Source organism: Mirounga leonina, unplaced genomic scaffold (assembly GCF_011800145.1).
Source record: "Mirounga leonina isolate KUSES-001 unplaced genomic scaffold, KU_Mleo_1.0 Mir_91, whole genome shotgun sequence".
NCBI lineage: Eukaryota > Metazoa > Chordata > Mammalia > Carnivora > Phocidae > Mirounga > Mirounga leonina.
In genome coordinates, this window is record NW_023270839.1 from 17134544 (window position 1) to 17159277 (window position 24734).

Consider the following 24734-nt stretch of genomic DNA (forward strand, 5'->3'; position numbering starts at 1 on the left):
TTGTAGAGTGTATATGGAGGCTACATTGACGATTCAGAATTTTTCTGAAAGGAGTCCACGTGAGCCTGGCCATACTGTTGGCACACCTTGGGCCGGGCATCATAACCTGATCTTGACTTGAACCTTTACATTGGAAAATGTTTGCAGACAAATGATTTCGGACCGAACCTTGCCACCTCTCCCGGTTACATATTAGAAGAGCTAATGGTTTGCCTTCTCAGTGATTAGCCATATACTCTGCTCCATCAGCGTCCCTTTTGTACTGGAGCATTTCCATCTAGTTCAGTATTCTTTTGTAATCCTCTGCACATCAGGGTGTACGTGAGTTCCCCCTTGAGTGGCAGAACTCTCCGGAAGGCTAGACTAGGTGACTTCTTGGGGCAGTGGGTTACCGTGGGTCTCTTAGGCCAGACCACTTCTCTTCAAGTATGACCCATCTTTTCCTCACTTAGGCAGCTCATGCTTAAGAATCCATCCTGTAAAAACAGAAGAGTTAAGTAAGGACTTATCCCAGGTCTCTGTGTCTGTTTTGGACGTCTGTTAAAGTGACTGGACAGGTTTTCCGTTGCATTCTATAACACAGGAGTCACAGCATGACCCACCTCTGGGTTATCTCAAGATTTTCAGTGATTGCTGAGCTGCAGAGTGATTATAGAACAGCCTGAACAAAAAAGTAGGCCCTGGGGATGATTGCAGAGTTCTTTCTTTTTATATATATATTTTATTTATTTATTTGACAGAGATTGAGAGCACAAGCAGGCAGAGAGGCAGGCAGAGGGAGAGGGAGAAGCAGGCTTCCCGCTGATCAGGGAGCCCCATGTAGGGCTCTTTCCCAGGACCCTGGGATCATGACCCGAGTTAAAGGCAGAGCCTTTGCCTTAACCAACTGAGCCACCCAGGTGCCCCTGCAGAGTTCTTTCTGATGTAGTCTAATGTCTCACTGAAAAATAATATGGAGTTATACTGAAAATTCAACTATAGAATCCTCTGGTCTCTTGGATTCATGATGTGGGATTTTTTTGGAAAATACTTTTGCTTTATTTATTTTTCACAATACAGTATTATTAACTATTATCACTGAGCTGTACATTAGATCCCGAGAACTTACTCGTCATATAACCAGAAGTTTGTACCCCTTGACCAACATCCCCTCTTTCTCCAACCTGTCAGTTCCTGGTAACCACCACTCCAGTCTCTTGTCTTTATGAGTTTGGCTTTTTTACATTCCACATATAAGTGAGATCATACAGTATTTGTCTTTCTCTGGCTGACTTATTTCACTTAGCATAATGTCCTCAGGGTCCATCCACGTTGTTGGAAACAGCATGACATCCTTTCTCATGGCCAAATAATGTTCCATTGCATTTATATACGTCTTCTTTATTCATTCATCCATTGGAAGACACTGAGCTGGTTTTCATAACTTGGCTGTTGTGAATAATGCTACAATAACATGGGGCTGCAGGTATCTCTTCCAGATCCTGTTTTCACTTCCTTTGCATATGTCCTTGGAAGTGGGGTTGCTGGATCATATCAGTTCTGTGTTTATTTTTTGAGGATCCTTTATATTGTTTTCCATAGTGGTTGAACCAATTTCATTTCCACCAACAGTGCACAAGGGTTCCCTTTTCGCCACATCCTTGCTAGTATTTGCTATTCCTTGTCTTTTTGATGACAGCCATTCTGACAGGTGTGAAGTGATAGCTCATTGTGGTTTTGATTTCCATTTCCCTGATGATGAGTGATGTTGAGCAACTTCTCATGTGTCTGTTGGCCATCTCTATATCTTCTCTGGAAAAAACGTCTGTTCAGATTCTCTGCCCATTTTCTAATTGGATCATTTGGGGTTTTTTGCTGTTAAAGTTCTATGGGTTCCTTCTATATTTTGGATGTTAGCTCTTTATCAGAAACATGTTTTGCAAATATTTTCTCCCATTCCATAGGTTGCCTTTTCATTTTGTGGATGGTTTCCTTTGCTGTGCAGAAGTTCTAAAATTTGATGTAGTCCCACTTGTTTACTTTGCTTTTGATGCCCTTTCTTGGGCTTTATTTTATTTATTTATTTTTTAAAGATTTTATTTATTTGTTTTGATAGAGAGACAGCGAGAGAGGGAACACAGCAGGGGGAGTGGGAGAGGGAGAAGCAGGCCCCCCGCCAAGCAGGGAGCCCGATGCGGGGCTCGATCCCACGACCCCGGGATCATGACCTGAGCCGAAGGCAGATGCTTAACGTACTGAGCCACCCAGGCGCCCTTTGGGCTTTATTTTAAATTACACTTTTTATTTTGAGATAATTACAGATTCACATGCAGTTTTAAGATCTAATACTAAGATCCTATATACCCTTTTACTCAGCTTCAAGGATGTTATATAAGTGGAATCATACAATATGTAACTTTTGGGATTGGCTTTCTTTTCACCCAACATAATTCTCTTAGAGACTCATCCAGATTGTTGGACGTATCAGTAGTTGTTACTTCTTATTATTAGGTAGTATTCCATGGTATAGATATACCACTGTTGATTTAGCCATCCACCAGGTGAAAGACATCTGAGTTGTTTCTAGTTTTTGGCTATTAAAAATAAAGCTGTGGGGGCACCTGGGTGAATCAGTTGGTTAAGCTTCTAACTCCTGATTTTGGCTCGGTTATGATCTCAGGGTTGTGAGGTCGAGCCCCGCTCTGAGCATGGAGCTTGCTTAAGATTCTCTCTCCCTGTGCCCCCTCCCTCACATTCTCTCTCTTAAAAAAAACGAAAAAAAAAAGCTGTTGTTAACATCATTATAGGTTTTTATGTGAAGGTAAGTTTTTGTTTCTCTGGATTAATGCCCAGGAGTGCAGTTGTTGGTATATGGAAGCTGCATGTTCAATTTTTTAAGCAGCTGTCAGACTTTTCCAGATTGGCTGTACCACCTTACATTCCCACCAGCAGTGTCTGAGTGATCCAGTTTCTCCACATCCTTGCCAGTGTTTGATGTTGTCCCTTTTTAAATTTCAGCTATATTCTAATAGATGTGATGGTTAATTTTATGTGTCAAACTTGCTAGACCATTGTACCCAGCTATTTGGACAAACATCGTTCTAGATGTTCTCTGGTTTTGTTTTTTCTTTTTTTGCTTTTTGTTTTTTGTTTTAAGATTTTATTTATTTGACAAGAGAGAGAGAGCCAGAGAGTGCAAGTGGGGCGGGGAGGTGCAGAGGGAGAGGGAGAAGCAGACTCCCTGCTGAGTAAGGAGACTGATGTGGGACTTGATCCCAAAACTCTGTGATCATGATCTGAGCCGAAGGCAGACGCCCAACCATCTGAGCAACCCAGGTGCCCCTCTTGATGTTTCTCTGAAGTATTTTTTTTAGATGAGGTTAATATTTAAATCAGTAGACTTTGGGTTAAGCAGATTATCCTCCATAATGTGTGTAGGCCTCATCCAATCACTTGAGGGTTTAAAAAAAATTTTTTTTTAAAGAATTTATTTATTTGAGAGCGAGCACGAGCAAGAGAGGGGGAGAGGGGCAATGGGAGAGGGAGAACCAGACTCTCCACCGAGCAGGGAGCCCGATGCAGGGCTAGATCCCAGGACCCCAGGGTCTGAGCTGAAGGCAGACGCTTAACGGATTGAGCCACCCAGGCACCCCAATTGCTTGAGTGTTTTAACTGAAAACAACTGGCTTGTCTGGAAGCAGGGGAAATTATCAGAGGATGGCTGTTAGACCAGACTTGCCAGGTCTCCAGCCTGCTGGTCTACCCCACATATTCTAGACTCTCGATAATTCGTTGGGTCAATTCCTTAAAATCAGTCTCTCGCCGTACACGTGTGCACATGTACACCCCCCATGTGTACACCCACCCACACACACGTGGACACCCACACACGTGGACACCCCCCCCCCATCCTGTTGGTTCTGTTTCTCTGGAGAACCCTGGCTAATACGGATACGTATTGTGAGGGGATGGTAGAGTGGCTGTTCTAAATAAGGAGATCAGGAGAGGCTTCTGATGAGGTCACATTTGAGCAGAGTGCTGAGAGGGGCAGGACAGTCAGCCGTGTAGATCCACAGGGAGGGGGGGACAAGAGCCAGTTTGGAAAGTAGTTCTTATTTTCATCTAGTCTTACATATATTGTATCTGATGTGTTTGTACAGAAAATTCTAGTCATTCAAATTGATTGGCAAAAGAAAAACCCTCCACTGCTTGGCTCCTGTCTCCTTTCTGGTGTAGAAGTGGTTTCTCTTTGACATAATAGAAACTACCTATCTTCCCCAGCTTTTCTTAAAAGAGCTTTTCTTTGGAGAACTTGCCTCTTAAACTCTAGACGAGTGCTTGTCAACCGTAAAGTGAAGTACATCCAGTGAATGCCACAGCTTCTGCTACAATCAAAAAATACATTAACTTCCCCCTGTGGTGTCTTTGCATTTACTCCTCGAGAGAAAGGTGGCATGAACACCACGTGAACTAACTTTATATTCTTGTGCATAGTGACCTTTATTACTAATTATCACCCTCTCAAGTCCCTTTAGAAATAAGAATTTTTAAACTGCTTTATTGTAATTGAGGAAAAAGGAATTTCAGAGTGGTGGTCGTCATCTGCAGAAGGAACTTGGTACTCCTGACCTCTCTGGGGTTGGGGCAGTCACTCAGCGTAGGGCCCCAGAAACCCTTGTTTTATGAGTTTACCAGCGCAGATAAGATTTATGACTCCTACAGGTATGAGAAAGTGGCTTCACTTTCCGAGAGGGCAATGTCTGTGGCGGCGGCGGGGGGGGGCTCCTTCTGGTATTATCCATGAATGCTTCCCTAAGTGGAAATGGAATGCTCTCTTAGTATTGATCAGCCTCCACTGGACTGTTACTAGCAGGGAGCTAGTGAGGCCTTTAAGTATTTGCCTCTGTACCCCAAAGAATGTTTTCAGTACACTGTACGGACAGATGGAAGTTCTCACTGCTGCAGTGATTCTTCTGCTGTCATTTTGTAGACAGGTTTTCTAGTTGGGAAAGTACTTTATTTTTATGCAGTGTTAAATATTTTACCAGATTTATTTGTCCAGATAAAAATATTCTACCAGATTTATTTGTCCAGATAAAAATATTTTACCAGATTTGCTCTACAGAAGATGCCAGTAAAGTTGAGGAAAACTGTAAGAAAAGGGAAGCTTTTTATGTATCTAGATAGTGATTTCTCTTGACAGCACAGGAGGGGAGACCTATGAAAGCTTTTCCCTGCTGCGATTGCCTCAGATACCTAACTCAGAACGTGTCCTATCAAAGTACGCATCACCATTTTAAGTGGGCCTCTCATTGCCTGCCTGCTTTCCCCTCTCCTTTGGGCCCTGTCTTCCCATTACTTGACCATTTGTGGTTGACTTTCCTCTACATGTTTAGGTGATGATATTTGAACTGGCCGACCATGTGCAATCGTTTCTCAGCGAGCATAACAAGCCCCCTCCCAAGTCTTTCCATGAAGAAATGTTGGAAAGGCGGGCTCAGGAGGAGCAGCGGAGGCTGTTGGAGGCCAAGCAGAAGGTGGAGCAGGAGGTGAGACCCTCGTCACTACCGGAGGCCGGGCCCAGAAGACGGCGAACTGCTATCGGTTTTTACTCTCTCTCTACCTACATGCTAATTTTTATTTAAATTTTGCTGGGCCTTGGCTTCAAGCACTTGGAGATCCGAGTCAGAGGAGGCCCAAAGAGTAACTGAGAAATATGGCAAGTGGTTTCCTCCCCACAAATAGCAACGCTGCTCCTAGAACCTTCAGTCTAGTCCGGGTCTTCAAAGAAAAGAAGAGAAAAAAGTTCGTTGAACCAAACTTCTTGTGGTCTTTTGAGCTTGTAAAGCTGTGCAGGAATTCACTGAGCTTTATAGGCTATTTTCTTCCCTCTGTGGGATGGGTATCTACTGTCCAAATGAGTAGCAAAAGCCAGAGATTGACCTTTTTTATGTGCTGTAACCGTTTGTATTTTTTCTTCAATCTGTTTGCACAAGGATGTACACTGCTGTGTTATTTTTTATTTTTTATTTTTTTAAAGATTTTATTTATTTATTTATTTGACAGAGAGAGACACAGCAAGAGAGGGAACACAAGCAGGGGGAGTGGGAGAGGGAGAAGCAGGCTCTCCGCAGAGCAGGGAGCCCGATGCGGGACTCGATCCCAGGACCCTGGGATCACAACCTGAGCCGAAGGCAGTCGCTCAACCAACTGAGCCACCCAGGCGCCCTGCTGTGTTATTTTTTAAATCCTTTAATCAAAGATAATGTACATATCCAAGGTTACTTCTTTTTTCTTTTTCCTAAGTTTCCTTCTTGATTTTTAACTTATTCTCTATTCAGTCTTTTATTTTATTTTAAAGATTTTATTTATTTATTTGACAGAGACAGACTGTGAGAGAGGGAACACAAGCAGGGGGAGTGGGAGAGGGAGAAGCAGGCTTCCCGCCGAGCAGGGAGCCCGATGCAGGGCTCGTTCCCAGGACCCTGGGATCATGACCTGAGCCAACGGCAGACGCTTAACGACTGAGCCATCCAGGTGACCCTCTATTCAGTCTTTTAATCAACTTACCTAGAATTTGGGGGGGGGGGTTGTAAAAATAAAAAAATAAAAAAGTCTGAAGTTTTTTTTTTCCTTCCCAGACATTTCCTAACACATTAAATAATCATTTTTTCTTAGTTGATTTGTAAACTTCCTTTAAGGTGTATTTTAACTATATATATATGAAACTCTATTTGTGAATTACCCATTTTGTTCAATTTATCTTTTTTCTTGAGTCCCTACCGTATCTTTTATGCTGTTTTAATATCTGAAAAGTCAAGTCCCCTTCCCTTCACCTTCTGTTATGCTTTTCTTTTTCCCTTAGCCATTCTCACCATTTATTCTTACAGATGAAATTCAGGATCGCTCTTTCAAAATCAAGCCAAACTCTCTGCGCTAGACTTACATGTTCATTTAGGAAGAATTGACACCTTGGCAATATTCAGACTCCCTATCCAGGAATGTTTGTCTGCTTATTCTTATCTCTTGGTGAGGCTTTCTAGCTTTCTAGCTTTCTTCCCGTAGATACTGTTTCTTACAGTTACTTCCAGGGTTTTGTTATTCTGCTTTTCTTAGCTTCTTGCTCTTGGTTCTTTTTTTTGCCTAGTTATCATTTAGAGTTTAAAGTTCCTTATTTTCATCATTTTTAGGAAGGCACGTTTTTATTAGTGGACATTTATCTAGCAGTCTTGTTTAGGTATACTGTTTACCTATAAATTTGGGGCATTTTTTCATTTTGTATTATTGCTGATACAGATTCTGGTGAGTCTCTTAATGGTTTTGATATCCACAACCTGGAATTTTAGGGGACTCGTAAAAAAAAAACCAAAAACAAAAAAAACCCCACTATTTTTCCCAACCTAAATTCAGTCCCACTTGAGCCATAGATACGTGAATCAAATGAATGGAAATCAAAATACCGCTTTTAATGCTGAGAAAACTAGAGAACATAGCTGAAGGTCTCTGGCACATGGGGATAGTGCTTGAGCCACTGCCACCCCGGGTCCCGGCACTGAGGACAGCTCAGCCCACCTCCACCAACGGGGCCCCACCCTCTGTGGCGGGGAGCAGACACCAGCACTTGCTCTCCACAGACAGGGAGATATCAAGGGGGAGGGGCTGAGTCAAGGTGGGGGTGCTGCTGTCGTGAAAGTCTCTCCACGTGGAAACTTGAAGAGTGGGAATCAGCGCCCCTCCCCCACAGTCTGGAAACTTTAAAACACGAACAAGTATTGCATCTGAACTGATGAAATAGTAGTTTGTTGTACGGTTCTGTATAAACAGGCCTTTTAGGAAGGGAGGGCTTGAATCATAGAAATGCAAAAGGTGTTTTGGGTGGTGTCTGGGTGGCTCAGTGGGTTGGGTGTCCAACTCTTGATTTTGGCTCAGGTCATGATCTCAGGATCATGAGATCAAGCCCTGCATCCGGCTCCGTCGGGCTCCGAGTTCGCCACAGAGTGTGCTTGTCTCTCTCTCTCTCTCTGTTCCTCCCCCTGCACTCACTCGCTCACTCGCTCTCTCCTCTCTCTCAAATAAATGAGTACATAAAATCTTTAAAAAAAAAAAAAATGCAAAAGGGGCGCCTGGGTGGCTCAGTCGTTAAGCGTCTGCCTTCGGCTCAGGTCTGGGATCGAGCCCCGCATCGGGCTCCCTGCTACACGGGAGGCCTGCTTCTCTCTCTCCCACTCCCCCTGCTTGTGTTCCCTCTCTCGCTGTGTCTCTCTGTCAAATAAATAAATAAAATCTTTAAAAAAAAAAAATGCAAAAGATTTTTTGTGATTATAGAATTTATATGTTATCTGGGTTTTAGAGATTGGCATTTGATGCAGTATGATTTATTTCAGCAACGTGAAATCCTTCATGAGATTAAGAGAAGGAAAGAAGAGATAAAAGAAGAGAGAAAAAGAAAAGAAATGGCTAAGCAGGTACTCTATCAGTCTAAAATGTTTTTCTTTCCACTGATCATGTTTTCCTCTCCTGTGTTACTATCAGTAAAGCTGGAAATGAAGCATTAAAAAAAAAAAAAAATCCCCGAATATCGTTCATTGTGTATTTCAGATTCCCCAAAGAGGACGCAAAATTTAGAGTTGTATGTTATCTGTAGATGACACAGGTTGATGGAATGACAGTAGTGTATCAGATGAGTCGAGGGAGAGCAGAGATGGAAGCTTTGATAATTAACCCAGACTGGAATTCTTAGTATGTACTTGGAAAATACAACTATTTGTTCAACTGAAGAGTGAATGGAAATCATACAGATCTGCTGGAGATTTCTTTTTTTTTTTAATATTTTATTTATTTATTTGACAGAGAGATAGAAAGCACAAGCAGGCAGAGAGGCAGACAGAGGGAGAGGGAGAAGCAGACTCCCCACTGAGCAGGGAGCCCAACGTGGGGCTCGATCCCAGGACCCTGGGATCACGACCTGAGCCGAAGGCAGACGCTTAATCGACTGAGCCATCCAGGCGCCCCTCTGCTGGAGATTTCATTCAGTGATGGAAAAGAAGGATCCAACAGGGCAGGATTAAAAAAGCAGTGGTAGAAAGGATAAAGTCCTTTTTCCTGTATTTTTCCAGAGTCCAGCTCAGTCAAAACACCAGTTACCTGTGTTTGGAGAAATCCAGGGAAAATCTTACTCATTCTCTTTTGTAGAATTAATGGCATTTAACTTAAGGGCAACTCTGAGGGGTGGTGGGAGGAGGCACTGATGTAATAGTAAGCAGCACCTGGCTTAAAGCTTTGGTGTTTTTCCTGCCAGCTCTGTGACCTTGACAGTGACACTAAATGTGTCTTAAAATGGGACTGGTGATGCCTCCCTTCCCTCTCATATAGTTATTCCCACAGAGAAATGTCCTGCCCTCTGTGAAAGTACAGAGCCATACACAAATGTAAGGTGATGTGACTGTTTCCACCAGCTCTGTCTTACTCTGATCCCACCCACTTGCCAGCCATCTGCTCCCTCCTCCAAAGCCTCCTCCCTCTGTTCACCGCTTCTTGCTTTTCTCCCTGACTTTCCACCCATCTTGTAAGATTCTAAGCATTTTCATTTGTAAAATTCACATTCTCTTCATACTGTAACCTGGTCTTCAGTTCTTGAAGCAGTACATATCTGGACGTTAAGTTTTTAAAAGTTCAAGTTCATTACACTTGAAAGCATTCAGCTTAAAGAGAATTTGCACTCTCTACTGAATTAATGATTAGGTACCGTGATTGTCTCCGATTTATGACTTGTATCTAAAGTAGGTTTTACTTTTCTTTCTTCTAGGAGCGTTTAGAAATTGCTAGTTTGTCAAACCAAGATCAAAACTCTAGGAAAGACCCGGGAGGACACAGACCAGCTGCTGTTCTACATGGAGGCGCTCCCGACTTTGTGGGAAATGGTAAACATCGGACCAACTCCTCTGGAAGGTCAAGGTAAGTCCCTGGGATTTCTGATTTGTTTGGAAGGATGAAGGTTGTAGAAGAGAGAAAACAACTTGTAGTGACATGTGATGGAATTTTCAGGGAATGGATTTAGTAACTTTTTCAAAGCCTATAAATCTTAATGTATTGGCAATATAAAACAAAGTTTTCATTTGTTCCAACTCATTCCAAGTATCCTTTTTTTTTTTAATTTTAAGTTTTTATTTTAATTCCAGTTAGTTAGCATACAGTGTTATATTAGTTTCAGGTGTGCAATACAGTGATTCAGCAATTCCATACATCACCCAGTGCTCATCATGACAAATGCCCTCCTTAATCCCCATCACCTGTTTCACCCATCTCCCCACCCAACTCCCCTCTGGTAACCACCAGTTTGTTCTTTGTAGCTAAGATTCCTTTTCTTGATTTGTTCTCTTATTTTTTTCCCTTTGCTTCTTTGTTTTGTTTCCTAAGTTCCACATATGAGTGAAATCATATGGTTTATGTCTTTCTCTGACTTATTTCGCTAAGCATTATATTCTCTAGCTCCATCCATGTTGTTGAATGGCAAGATTTCATTCCTTTTTTATGGCTGAATAATTTTCCATTGTGTATGTATACCACATTTTCTTTATCCATTCATCAACTGATGGACACTTGGGCTGCTTACATATCTTAGCTGTTGTAAATAATGCTGCAATAAACATAGGGGTGCATGTGTCCCTTTGAATTAGTGTTCTTGTATTCTTTGCATAAATACCCAGTAGTGTGATTGCTGGATCATAACGTTGTTCTGTTTTTAACTTTTTAAGGAACCTCCATACTGTTTTCCACAGTGGCTGCACCAGTTTGCATTCCCACCAACAGTGCATGAGTGTTCATTTTTCTGCACATCCTCGCCAACACTTGTTTCCTGTGTTGTTGATTTTAGCCATTCTGACAGATGTGAGGTGATATCTCATTGTGGTTTTGATTGGCGTTTCCCTGATGGTACATGATGAGCATCTTTTCATGTGTCTGTTGGCCATCTGTATGTCTTTGGAGAAATGTCTGTTCATGTCTTGTGCCCATTTTTTGATTGGATTATTCTTTTTGGGGGGTATTGAGTTGTAGAAGTTCTTTATATATTTTGGATACTCTTTATTGGATACGTCATTTGTAAATCTCTTCTCCCATTTAGTAAGTTGCCTTTTATTTAATTTTGTTGATTGTTTCCTTTGCTGTGCAGAAGCTTTCTATTTTTGTTGTAGTCCCAATAGTTTATCTTTTTAAAAATTATTTTATTTTATTTTATTTTATTTTATTTTTTATTTTTTGAATTTTGTTATTTATCTATCAGAGAGAGAGAGAGAGCACAAGCAGGGGGAGTGGCAGGCAGAGGGAGAAGCAGGCTCCCCGCTGAGCAAGGAGCCTGATGCAGGACTTGATCCCAGAGCCAAAGGCAGACACTTAACAGACTGAGCCACCCACGTGTCCCCCAATAGTTTATTTTTGCTTTTGTTTCCTTTGCTTCAGGAGACATGTCCAGAAAAATGTTTTTACGGATGATGTCAGAGAGCTTACTGCCTGTGAGCTCTCCTGTGATTTTTATGATTTCAGGAATCACATTTAGGTCTTTAATCCATTTTGAAATTATTTTTGTGTATGGTGTAAGAAAGTGGTCCAATTTCATTCTTTTGTGTGTAGCTGTCCAGTTTTCCTAACACCATTTTTTGAAGAGACTGTCTTCTTCCCTTTAGATATTCTTTCCTGCTTTGTCAAAGATTAATTGACCATATAATTATGGGTTTTGTTCTGGATTTTCTATTCTGTTCTGTTGATTTATGTGTTTGTTTTTGTACCAGTACCATATTATTTTGATTACTACAGCTTTGTAATATAACTTATGATTATATTAATTGTGATGCCAACAACTCACTCCAGTTATCTTTAATTAAACTAGTTTTTTTTTTTTTAAAGATTTTATTTATTTATTTGAGACAGAGAGAATGAGAGAGAGAGCACATGAGAGAGGGGAGGGCCAGAGGGAGAAGCAGACTCCCTGCCGAGCAGGGAGCCCGATGCGGGACTCGATCCCGGGACTCCAGGATCATGACCTGAGCCGAAGGCAGTCGCTTAACCAACTGAGCCACCCAGGCGCCCATAATTAAACTAGTTTTATAGCTCATTCCTCTTTGCAGTGGCCTATGACACTTCACAGTCTTGCCTCCAATGCCGTTCCATCTGACTTTTAATGATCTAACTATTGAGTAAGTGATTTTTAAAATTTTCTTCCATCAGAATCATCATCCAGTGAAATTTCACACTGTATGTGTTTTCAATCTATAACTCTATAGGTCCCACCACAGATATTCCAAAATGGGCACAGGTATAGAAGATCCTTTACATGAGAATGGGAACCCCAGTTTGCTGCCAGGGTGCCCCTCTCCATTACAGCTGAGGACAGTGGGCTTCCCCATTTTCAGAGGTATTCTGGGGTTGTTCCCTGTCATCAGATACCACATGAAAGATACTACCTCTTCTTCCACATCCTTTTCTACTAAAGACTGAAGCTTCTCTATTTGTTGTAACCCCCTGTGGGCACGAAGGAATTTTAGTGCAGAATCCATTTATGAGCAGATGGGTAATTAAGTAGTGTAGTTATTATAAATCAGCTTCTTTATGTGTTTATCTCTTGTGAGAACCTAAGCAGCACTTAAAACTAATACTTTCCTTCAGTGAAAAGAAACATTTTAGGTAGCAACAAAAGACTTACATAAATTTTCGGGATATAGATTATTTATAAGAAAGAACCATTTCAGTTCTTTCCCTAATTACCTGTTTGTTATTTTGTTCCCTAATTATCTCCTTAAAAAAAAAAATCACTTTAGAAGTAATTTTGGTATTGTTAACCACCTACTGTCAAGGTGGACTAAATGTTTTCTTGACTGTTTCTGGCGTCAATTCCATTTTAAGATTATAACTCCTTACACCAGTTTAGGGTATTTTTGCAACTGGGCTTCTAGTAGGCAACATAGTTGGAAGTTGTCAGAGTAATTCACTAGGAAGTATTTGTCAAATTCCTATTGTGTTAGAAACAGAAATCAATTAGTGCTAAGAAGTGTTTCTGCCTATACAAAAAGCAATTTTTTTAGGTTTAAACATTTCCATTTTTGTGGCTGTTACTGGGTCTGAGATTAGACTTGCTTTTGAAATCAAAGATCATATTAGCAAGTTTATTCAAGAGAGGATGGGAAAATCTCTCCCCTTGACATAGGTAAAACAACTTTTATATAATGTTTGTGGAATAACATTTGTATGTCTTAGATAGAACAGTATTCCATGAGCATCCAAGAAGAAATATGAAAAGAGATTGTTTTCATCTATTATTTGCCAAAATTGTTGCACATACCTGCATAGAACTCTGCCACTGTGTTGGCTACTGAGTAGGGAAGGAAATCTTTCTTTAAGAAAGTTTAGTTTAGTTGCTTTTTTGGTTACGAAACAGAAAGCCCTTGATGAACCAAAGTACTTCATGATATACTCTTTGATTCTTCTTCTTCTTTGCTATTCATTGTCTCTTGTGGTTGGAAAGCCAAAGGAAATAAGCAAAGTGTTCCATTTTGTTCTTTCAGTTAGTGGATACATTTAGTAGAGTTGGTAGGGGTGACCTTGTCATCAATGTTGTCAAGAGGGCAGTATTTGAATTGGCTGTGACTAAAAGCAATAACATCTAGAACCATGTTCGTCCATTCATTCAATAGGTAGTGAGTGCCTACTAAATGCCAGACACTGTTCTGAATCCTGGGCATTCAATAAACAAGATCAAGAAGGAGTCAGGCTTCATGGAGCTTATATTCTGGTTGGAGGAGACTGTCCATAAGCAAAGAAGAAAATGTCATCTAGTGATTAGTGCTCTACAGAGAATAAGAAGAGGCTATGGTGAGGAAAGGCTGGATGGCTACTTTAGATTGGGAGTTTGGAGGAAAGAGTACACAATTGGATCTTGAGTGGCTAGAGGAGAGTGGTTTTAGGTTAGGAGGGGGGGTACCAGAGCTGGATGATGAGAAGGAGCCAGCCAGAGCTGGAGGGCGGCTGGTGCAGAAGACGGGAGGCTGGCATTGGCTTGTCATGCACAAAGCTCATCAAACAATAGAACAGTGTGGCTAGAAGTAGCGGGCATGGGGCAAGCACGGGTAGGTCCCAGAGGGCTTTGTTGGCCAGGTCAGGAGTTCAGGTGTAATGAGAAGCTTTGGGGGGTTTTACGTAGGAATAAGATCTCATCGGATTCACAGTGCAGGAAGTTCTTCCTGGGTACAAGTAGAGAGTGGCTAGCCTGGGACCAATAGTAGAGGAGTGGTTTTCGCCTCTCACTCCATCCCGCTCTGTCCTCGTCCTCACCCTCAGTGTGTTGCAGTCACATTCATCTCTCATCCTTAGAGCACACCAGGCTCCTTCCCATCTCAGGGCCCCTGCTCATCCCTGCCTGGGATGCTGTCCCACTGGCACTTGGCATGGCTGGCTCCCTTTTACCTTCAGTTCTCCCCTCATATGTGACCTCAGAGACCCCATTTCCCTGCTTAGGCACCTGTTCCCCAATCCTGTTTTGTTTTTCTGCATAGCACTTAACCACTAGCTGAACATCTTCATTTGTTAGCTTTTTTAGTGTCTTTCTCCTTTCATGAGAGCCTAAGTTCACAAGAGCAAGGACCTCATCTGTGTTTTCATCAGGACCTGGAACAGGGCCTGGCAGGCACATAGTAGGTGCTCATAAACATCTGATGAAGAGAGGGAAGAAGGGAGAGCCCATGGGAAGGAGGGCAGATACTGTCTTTTTGGCACTTTTAGAGTCTGCAGCCTCTTTAACCAGGGCAACTCTGCTTTTCTTTTTCTGTGGGTTATATAAAAAACCAGTAACAAAAGGTTTCTGTTGTTTAAAAAAAAAATGAGAGAACAGAAAACCATTCACTCTTCTAGTAGAAAGAAAGGCTTGATACTCAAGGGCCTGGTCTTTTTTTTTTTTTTTTTTTTTGAAGATTTTATTTTTAAGCAGTCTCTCCACCCAACATGGGGCTCAAGCTCACAACCCCAAGACACGGAGAGTCGCACACTCCACTGATTGAGCCAACCTGGTGCCCTAGGGACCTGGCCCTTTGGCCCAGCTTTTCACTGATGAGTCATTGCTTTTGTGGAAGAACTTCATTTTCTGTATCCTTCAAGTTGTCTTTTTTTCCCCCTTGAAGGATTGACTTAAAAAAAAAAAAATAGCATAAAACTAAACATGTTCAGGTATACAATTCAGTGTCAGATTGCCTTTTGTGAAGTACAGACACAGTCCTTCCCAGTCCCTGCCTTCTTCCCAGGGATAGTCTGCCTCATAAACAGGTACTTCAGATTTTTTAGGAGAAGCCAAGGAAAAAGAAAAAGTCTCTCTAAGCAGTTCATGGAAGAGAATTATTTCCCACAGATTCACAGCCGCCTTCTTTGCAGGTTACTAGGGTGTATTGTAGCCCAGAGTCTAGGAGACATCACCTGTCTCCACCATCAAACAACATTGGCTCATCTCCTAGCTTGTTTTCCTGATCCTAAAACCAGGTATGGTAACTGCTGGCTGTTCATCCTTACAGAGAACAGATTATGAAGTGTATAAGACGTGGGATTCCCTCCATTTTCCCCAAAAAGCTAGGGAACCACTGAAGTATATAAAAGATGTGGGTAGGAGAGGAGGGGATCCTTGCTACATCTTTCCAAACCTCCTCTGTGATCCTCCATTGATCACTGTTCCTCTACTTGGCTCCATGAGGGCATAGACTAGTTCACCTCAACTTAAACAATATCGGGAATTCTTACTAACTTTCTGTCCACAAAGCTGCCCTGAGTTTCAAACCAAGGGATGAATAGCTAGAGTTTTCTGTGGCATCCGGGTGAATTAGGCAGGAAGGTGAGACCGTCCTATCCCCCCCATATGTCTCAGGTGAGATTCTCCCTTTTCTATCCCATCCCAGTCATCTATACCCTTGGTTATGTTGGCAGAGCAGTCTTTTGGATGGGAGCCCAATTCTAAAGTCCCCCTTTGACAGATTGCCACCTCTCTTCTTGCTACTTGGCTTTTAAAAACAGTTACCTTTTCAGGGCACCTGGGTGGTGCAGTTGGTTAACTGTCCGACTCTTGGTTTCGGCTCAGGTCATGATCTCAGGCTTCTGGGATCAAGCCCTGCATCGGGCTCTGTGCTCAGCAAGGAGTCTGCTGGAGACTATCTCCCTCTCCCTCTGCTCCTCCCCTGCTTGCATTCTCTCTCTCTAAAATAAATAAAATTTAAAAAATAATAATATTTGGCAATCTTGTTTAAAACACCCTTTATCTTTGCGTACTGCCACAGCTATTTGGAAAAACTGATAGCATGGGTGATGTTCCTAATGATAACCACAACCCCTTGTGAACATTCCGTAATCTAGAATAGACCCTTGACAATGAGACCCGTGTTATTGCTGCTAGATTCCATTTGTTTACATTAGGATGGCTATTTCTTTTTTTCTTTTCTTTCTTTCCTTTTTTTTTTTTTTTTTTTTTTTAAGAGAGGGAGTGGGGGAGGAACAGAGGGAGGAGGAGAGCGAGAGAATCTTAAGCAGGCTCCACTCCCAGTGCAGAGCCCAGCCTGAGGCTTAACCTCACAACCCAGAGATCATGATCTGAGCCAAAATCAAAAGTCCGATGCTTAACTGACTGAGCCACCCTGGCGCCCCCTGGGATGGCTATTTCTGATGGAGTTCAGAAGCTGTTTTACTCATGAATGAGTTAGGTTCCTAAAGCTTGTTCTAATCCTTTCAATTCTGGATGAGTCCAAAACAGACAATATGAGCACCCAGCATATATACATTTCTTGGGTGAAAACAGGGAAACATCGATGACATTGGATTTTGTTTCTTGATTCCTTCTCCTCAAACTTTGTGAGATTTACTTTTTATCCTTCAGAATGATTACTACTGTGAAACATTCTATTCTGTTTGTACCACGTTGGTTGTCTTCTTGATACTTTCACTTTTAAAATTCTCTTGATTTTTATTTCAGTCCTAATGATACATCTTTTCATACCAGAACTCTTAACATTCTCATTGTGTTTGTACTTAACAGTCGTGATACGGTGATTAATAGTCTAAAACACCGTTAAACCAAGCATTGACACACTATAAACAGCATAAAGATTACATAGGCTAAAATGTCTATTAACACCATCTTTTGGAGGGAATAGAGTGGATATAGAGGTGCTTTTGGATAATTTATGTTAATAAGCCTCCGTATCATTTTAAACCTTTGCTTTATGTTTTTCTCCATAAATTTTAGAGTGCCCTTGGTTTCACAAAGAGTTTTATTTTTATTTATTTTTTAAATCCCAATTTTCCAGGTTCTTTTTTTTTTTTTTTTTAAGTTTTTATTTATTTTTCTGACAGAGAGAGAGTGAGAGAGGGAACACAGGCAGGGGGAGTGGGAGAGGGAGAAGCAGGCTTTCCGCCGAGCAGGGAGCCCGATGCTCGGACCCTGGGATCATGACCTGAGCTGAAGGCAGACGCTTAATGACTGAGCCACCCAGGTGCCCCCACAAAGAACTTTAGAAGTAGAAATTTAAACAACTACAGTATATTAGTCATTCCCTGGTGTTTCAGATATGTAGACACATGTGTGATATGAGAAATTCAAATCATAAAAGGTCTTGTCAGCAGTGTGGGAGGGAGTTTGGGGTGGGGGAAGACATGTAGGGCTGGAGGTGGAGAGACTGGTTAATAATGGAGTATCGCATGTGTCCAGGAAAAGGTGGTGATAACCCGAAGGGAGCAGGAGAATTGGAGAGGAGAGAGCAGTACTCAGGGATCAACTACACGGAGATCTAGTTGCTCCGGGAGGCGCACATGTTTCTGACTGGAGACAGAATGGATGACTGTGCCACCAACCAAAATAAAAGAACCAAGGGGAAAAATCAGATTGAGAAAGGGGGGGTGGGGTTGACATTGCAATAGCATGAGGATTCAAGAGAAGGCACAGAAGTAGAGACAGCAAGTAAAGAAGTTTGAAAATGAAAAAGTGGGTGGGAGCACAGGATTGAGGAAGGGGAATGTGGACCTGGGAGAGAGCTATAGTCTGAGGGGCTGGAGCCTAGATGGAGGGTCATACTGAACGTTCAGGAGACAGGGTCTAGCTGATGGACCAAGATTACAGAGGAGACTGTAGGCAATGGAACTGAGGACAGGATCACTGTCCTTCAGAGTCTGGGAAAAAGAAAGAATGGTGCAGATGCCAAGAAATGTTATAGGTGGAATAGAAAGTGTGGGCTTCACTGCCCATTGCTTCATGTTAAGAGGGAAAGTAGAAGGCAGGATCATGCTTAGAGTGAAGGGGCTGCTTTCGAGAGATCTGTCCCTGTGCCTCATCAAAACATTTTGTACAGGTGTCCAATCCTGACCATCAGGAACTCTCTCCTTTGCCTCTTTCCCTACAACTTTTGCCAATTTATTCATTTATATTGTATTTATATTCATAATTCCCTGATTATTTTTGCATTATCATCTAGCTTCCCAGCTATTGCTTCTCACTCAGAAAAAAAGAAGAAAATGGGGAAGAGGGAAGGACAAGGTGGGCTTTGAGTGTTGTGGGGAAGTCATAGAGGGGAATGGCAGAGCATATCTACCAAAAACAAGTAGGACAGTGAATGAGAGCATGCAATGGTTGGGGGCCCAACTGGAGACTAGGAATTTGTAGTGCTCCAGAACCCCCATTTGCAGCTTTCTCCAGGTGTGCAAGTGTATGGGAATGCAGAAATGTGGGATCACGGTGGGACTGAGCTAAATCACTGCTATAGAACTTTTGTGATGATGGAAGTGTCCCCTATTGGTGCTGTCCAATAGAGTAGCCTCTAGTCACTTGTGGCTATTGAGTACTAAAATTTGGCTACTGACTGCTGTCGAAGAACTAAACTTTTAATTTCTTTTATTTTTTTTAAAGATTTTATTCATTTACTTGACAGAGAGAGACACAGCAAGAGAGGGAACACAAGCAGGGGGAGTAGGAGAGGGAGAAGAGCCTGCTTCTCCCTGCTGAGCAAGGAGCCTGATGTGGGGCTCGATCCCAGGACCCTGGGACCATGACCTGAGCCAAAAGCAGATGAGACGCTTAACCAGCTGAGCCACCCAGGTGCCCCTGAACTTTTCATTGCATTTTAGTTAAATCTAAATAGCCACATGTGGCTAGTAGCTCCCCTGTTGGACAGCACAGATACAGAGTTAGGGGTTTGTAGAGTTCATATGGAGAAGACCTCAGTGAAGTGAGGTGCTAACGATTCCATTAACACTTCAACTCAGTTCCTAGTAGAGATGGTGAATGGGCTAGTAAACAGGAGAAAATGGAACGGCAAGAATTTCCTGTGTTAATCTTAGGTTAAAAAAAAAAGTATCATTGTCCAAATTTGTTTTTAAGGCGAGAACGTCAGTATTCTATATGTAGTAGCGAAGATTCTCCTGGCTCTTGTGAAGTCCTGTATTTCTCTGTGGGGAGCCCTGATCAGCTCATGGTTTACAAAGGGAAGTGCATTGGTGAGTAAACTAGTTAAATTGATTTAAATTACTCAAACAAGAAAAGTTAATCATGAAGGAATGGGGTAGATTGTCTGATGCAGGGAGGACTATTAAGTCGGTAAGTCATTCTGGTTCCCGTTACCTAATGACCAGAATGAGAAACTGCTCAGGTTTCCCCTTCAGTAAGATGGAAATAAAAACTTAACCTTTGGAAATACTGTTAGCTGAAAGATAATTTAAAATTTGTTATTATTATAATTAGTCAAGCTTTTTGAAACCAAAGTGGTCGAAATAGGAATCAGTAGAATTTTGCAGCATGCGCATCTATTGCTGATGAAATATGTGTAATAAAATGAGTTCTAATGCCTGTAATCTTTAATGACCAAGTCTAATTTTCTTATGTTGATATCCGTCTGAATAGCATTTTCCTGCTTGGCATTCCTGACCAGGAAAACCACTTTATTTTCTCTATGTCTTATTTAGCAGTTTTATCTACTAATGGCTGTTTGGAGTAAAGCTGGTTTAGCAATGGTGATTTGAATTGTTTATGTTAAAATCAAGTTTTCAATATCTACCTCTTTTGCCCTAAATGTATGTCTTTTATCAGCCATACAGATACAGCCACTAGTTGGTGTAGGGATCACTTGTATGTAGTGAATTCCAAAATTTAATTTTCAGTCCCATGAATATTCTTACCAAAACTAACAGCCAGATGATCTAAATTGAATCTACTTTCTTTTGGTGTCTTTTCCCATCCCCTTTAAGGAGATCCAAATTAGCAGGGGAGTTGCCGGGGAGCAGGCAGCAGATAAAAGGGAGAAGAAACTGAGTATCTGAATAGTCTATGAACTGGACACTTAACCTTGGCTGACAGAAAGCAACCTGAATGGTACAGGACCATGTGGACACACGGTGTGCCATACTGAGACAAAGCAGCCATTTAAACAGGCTCACAACCCCGGACCTGAGACTGTCCTTGACTCAGGCATTTCAGACTCCTGAATTGGCAACATAAAACTCACTACGTTCAGTAACATGGGGAAACCAGGAAGGCAAATTAATCCAGCTGCTTTGTACCTTCCCTCGGTCTCATATCCCCACTGGTATGCAAAACCATCAAGTAAATGACTTACTTTGCTTTCTCACAACAGGTCTGATTTTTAAAATATGTCCTGATTTTCTACAAAATGTTTTTATAAAAGATGAACTAATTAACATTTGTTTTCCAACTTAAAGCTGTTACAGAAAGAGAAAGCTGATGGATAAAGCACTTACAGAGACTATCTGTACAAATGATCATTAGCATATAATAGAGTCTCAGTCAGAAATCTTCTGGTAACGTACTTCCTTTAACCTCGTCGCAGTGTGTTCTTTTGTCCCTTTTATTACCCCCCTCACAAAAGTGACAAGAGGAGGGTGATGATAACAAAGCTACAATACAAAAACAACCCTCCAGTCAGCAATTAGGAGATACCCACCCGGTTCCAATTAAGGAGACACATATTGCAAGACATTGTACTATGTAATGCACACATTTAATTAGGCTTTCTGTAAATAACATCACATTCCATCCCATAAACATTAAAATCAAGTGTCTCCCCTTGTGTAGTACTTAGACCCCATATTCCACAGGTTGCTGCCTTTGGTTGTCGAATTTTCACACATCAAGGTTTTTTCCCCTTAGGCTAAGAATGCCAGGAATTTGTAACTCACGTTAACAGATCATTTTAATTAAAATTTCTTAAATTGCCAGCATTTCTATGAGGTTAAAAACTGCTTTTCAGTTAAAAAGTCTAGGTGAGCTAATTCAGCCATATTTCTCCAACGTATTTTTGCTAAGACCACTCTGTCTTATAAATACAGGTTATGTCTCATTTTTTTTTTTTAAAGAATTTATGTATTTATTTGACAGAGAGATAGAGAGCACAAGTAGGCAGAGAGGCAGACAGAGGGAGAGGGAGAAGGAGGCTCCCCGCTGAGCAGGGAGCCCGATGCGGGGCTCGATCCCAGGACCCTGGGATCATGACCTGAGCCGAAGGCAGCCGCTTAACCGACTGAGCCACCCAGGCGCCCCTACATTTCATTTTTAAATGGAAAAAAATAATTACCGTTATTTCTTTAGAACATTTTTTTGTTATGAAGCCAATGTAGCATCATGGAAAACTGTTACTTATATATTAAGAGAAAAAGACAAAATACTGTATAAAAGTGGTTCTCATTTGGGGGCAGTTTTGTTCCCTGGGGGACGTTTGTGGATGTGCAGACATATTTTCCGTGGTTAAGACGAGGGTAGGGGTGCTCCTGGCATCCAGTGGGTAGAGACCAGGGATGCCGCTAAACGTCCTGCAGTGCACAAGACAGCCCTTTTCAACAAAAGATTTTAGAGTAAATTGACACTAGCATCAAGGGTGAGAAGCCCTGTTTTCTTGCTATGATTTGGTAAATTAGAATCAAAGAGTAGAGGGACCTGAAAGAGAAAACAAAATGGTGATATTATGGGTGATATTTTTCTCCATTTCCAATTTTTTGGTAATTTTCTATCATAGTCTTTAATGAAAATTGGTGTTACAGAAATTTTACTCTCCCAAGTACAAGTGGAAATCATATGCCTATCACTAAATAAATGTGTCTTTCTAGCTTTAAATTTAAACTGTCATTTCTGGGTCCTTCTCCCAAACTATTGGCCAGTTTGTATTTGCTGAACATACTCAGATTTTGTAGTAAGAAGATCATTGATATATTCATATTTCCAAATTATTAAAACTTGTTTTTAATACTAATCTACATTGATGGAATAATCTTGATGGAGTGCTCCCATTTCCAAATTCCTTCACCTTAGTTGGTATTTAGCTCCGTGAGGGTAGGCATCATCATCAGGAGTGTACCGGTTATGAAAGTAATATTGTGAATAATGGCTGGTAGAGGAAAACACTGATCTGAGACTAAAATCTCATGGTTGATTGTTGTCCCTTTATAAAAATTAATGTTTAAGGGTTCAGAATAAAAAAAAAAAAGGGTTCAGAATATGTTGTCAAATATTAAAAATTTGGTCACAAGGGGCGCCTGGGTGGCTCATTCGTTAGGCGTCTGCCTTCGGCTCGGGTCATAGTCCCAGAGTCCTGGGATCGAACTCCGCATCTTCTCCCTGCTCAGTGGGAAGCCTGCTTCTCCCTCTCCCCCTGCTTGTGTTCCCTCTCTCTGTGTCTCTCTCTGTCAAATAAATAAATAAAAATTAAAAAAAAAATTTGGTCACAAAAGAGCATGTATTACATGCAGTCATATTTTTCATAGGTAGCGTATGGTATCGACTGTTGAATGAATGTGTGAAGATACAGCCCCTCTTTCTTTACCCCCACAGAAAATAGATCAGTGAGATTTCATTATATTTTCTTTCAATGTGCAGGAAGTGATGAGCCGCTTGGAAAATTAGTTTACAATGCTTTGGAAACGGCCACTGGCAATTTTGTCTTGTTGCATGAGTGGGTCCTTCGATGGCAGAAAAAAATGGGTCTGTTCCTTACCAGTCAAGAGAAGGAGAAGATTGATAAGTGCAAAAAGCAGGTGGGCATCCGAGGTGGCCCTTGAGCAGAGGCCCCACCTCGAACTTGATGAGATGACAGAACGAAAGAGCTGTGCCTTTGATTGGCTAGCAAAGATGATCCGGGGGGCACCTGGGTGGCTCAGATGGTTGAGTGTCTGCCTTCGGCTCAGGTCATGATCCCAGGGTCCTGGGATCGAGCCCCGCATCGGGCTCCCTGCTCAGCGGGGGGCCTGCTTCTCCCCTTCCCTCTACTTCTCCCCCTGCTCATATTCTCTCTCTCTTTCTGTGTCTCTGTATCTTGAATGAATAAATAAAAAAAAACTTAAAAAAAAAAAAGATGATCCAGAATGGTATGAGATCTGTTTAACCAGAGGGGATGGTGGGGAACCCGCCCTCTTCTCCAAGTTTCTCAGCCCCTTGCTGCCCCTTTCACAACACTCACAAAACACGGTCAGACTTTGTTGTCTGCACGTGTTATGGCATTAATAGCCGTCCCCAGCTGGGGCTAAATAGCTTCATTCTCGTGCTTTCTGCAGTCTTTTGAAATCTTTGCATCAAAACTGAATTTTAGGGGACTAGACAGTTTGAACGTTAATTTATAATTCTGAGCTTAAGGAGAACATTTAACATTGCATATCGCACAGTTACATCATAAAGAGGTTACAAAACAGTAGGAAAGCATTGTGTTTAGACATGTGTATTTATGATGAAAAAACTGGAAGTAAAGGCACTGAAATCATAATGGTTGTCTTTTGGTAGTGACCATATAGGTAATTTGTGCGGTTTCTTCTTTTGTGTTAGTACTTACTAAAAAGGTTGACGTTGATGCTTTATAATCAGAAAGACTTTTTTTAAAAAACTTTTTAAAATTATTATTATTATTTTTTTAAAGATTTTATTTATTTATTTGAGAGAGAGAGAATGAGAGCGAGCACATGAGAGGGGGGAGGGTCAGAGGGAGAAGCAGACTCCCTGCCGAGCAGGGAGCCCGATGTGGGACTCGATCCAGGGACTCCAGGATCATGACCTGAGCCGAAGGCAGTCGCCCAACCAACTGAGCCACCCAGGCGCCCCTAAAATTATTTTTAAGTAATTCCTACACCCAACGTGGAGCTTGAACCCAAAACCCCCAAATCAAGACTACATGCTGTGCCGACTGAGCCAGCCAGGCAGCCTGATCAGGAAACGTTTTTTTAAAAATTAATTTTTTTTTTTTCCCTTTTTTTCTGCTGGCCTTATGGCAAGAGAAATTGCTTTTAAAAGCTGTTCACCTGAGCACCTGGGTAGCTCAGTGGGTTAAGTGTCTGACTCTTAGTCTCAGGTCTTGATTTCAGGGTCTTGAGTTCAAGCCCCATATTGGGCTCCGTGCTGAGCATGGAGCCTATTTAAAAAAATAGAGAAAACTGGTTAATTTTGGGGCGCCTGGGTGGCTCAGTCAGTTAAGTGTCTGCCTTCTGCTCAGGTCATAATCCTGGGGCCCTGGCATTGAGCCCCGCATTGGGCTCCCTGCTCATTGGGGAGTCTGCTTCTCCTTCTCCCTCTGCTGCTCCCCCTGCTTGTGCTCTCTTGCACACTCTCTCTCTCCCAAATAAATAAAATCTTTAAAAAAAAAAAAAGCTGTTCACTAATTTTATAGTATTTGTACACTAGATTTTGAGATCACAGAAGTGGAGAATTAATTAAATTGCTTTCATCTTTATGAACTGTTAGGTTGGCCTTATAATTTAGG

The 24734-nt window shown here is 41.7% G+C and overlaps 1 protein-coding gene across 9 annotated transcripts in view; it reads left to right on the top strand.

The window, feature by feature from the left end:
• The window catches only part of EIF2AK4 (eukaryotic translation initiation factor 2 alpha kinase 4), a 109631-nt gene that overhangs the window by 21165 nt on the left and 63732 nt on the right, over positions 1 to 24734 (top strand). For 7 of the 9 annotated variants that reach the window (XR_004677321.1, XM_034994319.1, XM_034994318.1 and 4 more), the window contains exons 4-8: positions 5376 to 5528; positions 8364 to 8444; positions 9785 to 9933; positions 19367 to 19482; positions 22868 to 23025. Coding sequence is in view for 8 of the 9 variants with exons in the window: in XM_034994319.1 (XP_034850210.1) it covers positions 5376 to 5528; positions 8364 to 8444; positions 9785 to 9933; positions 19367 to 19482; positions 22868 to 23025 (657 nt within the window). In the remaining variant the exon portion in view is untranslated. The remainder of the gene's footprint in view (positions 1 to 5375; positions 5529 to 8363; positions 8445 to 9784; positions 9934 to 19366; positions 19483 to 22867; positions 23026 to 24734) is intronic. The other 2 variants (XM_034994323.1, XM_034994326.1) reach the window with 2 other exon arrangements.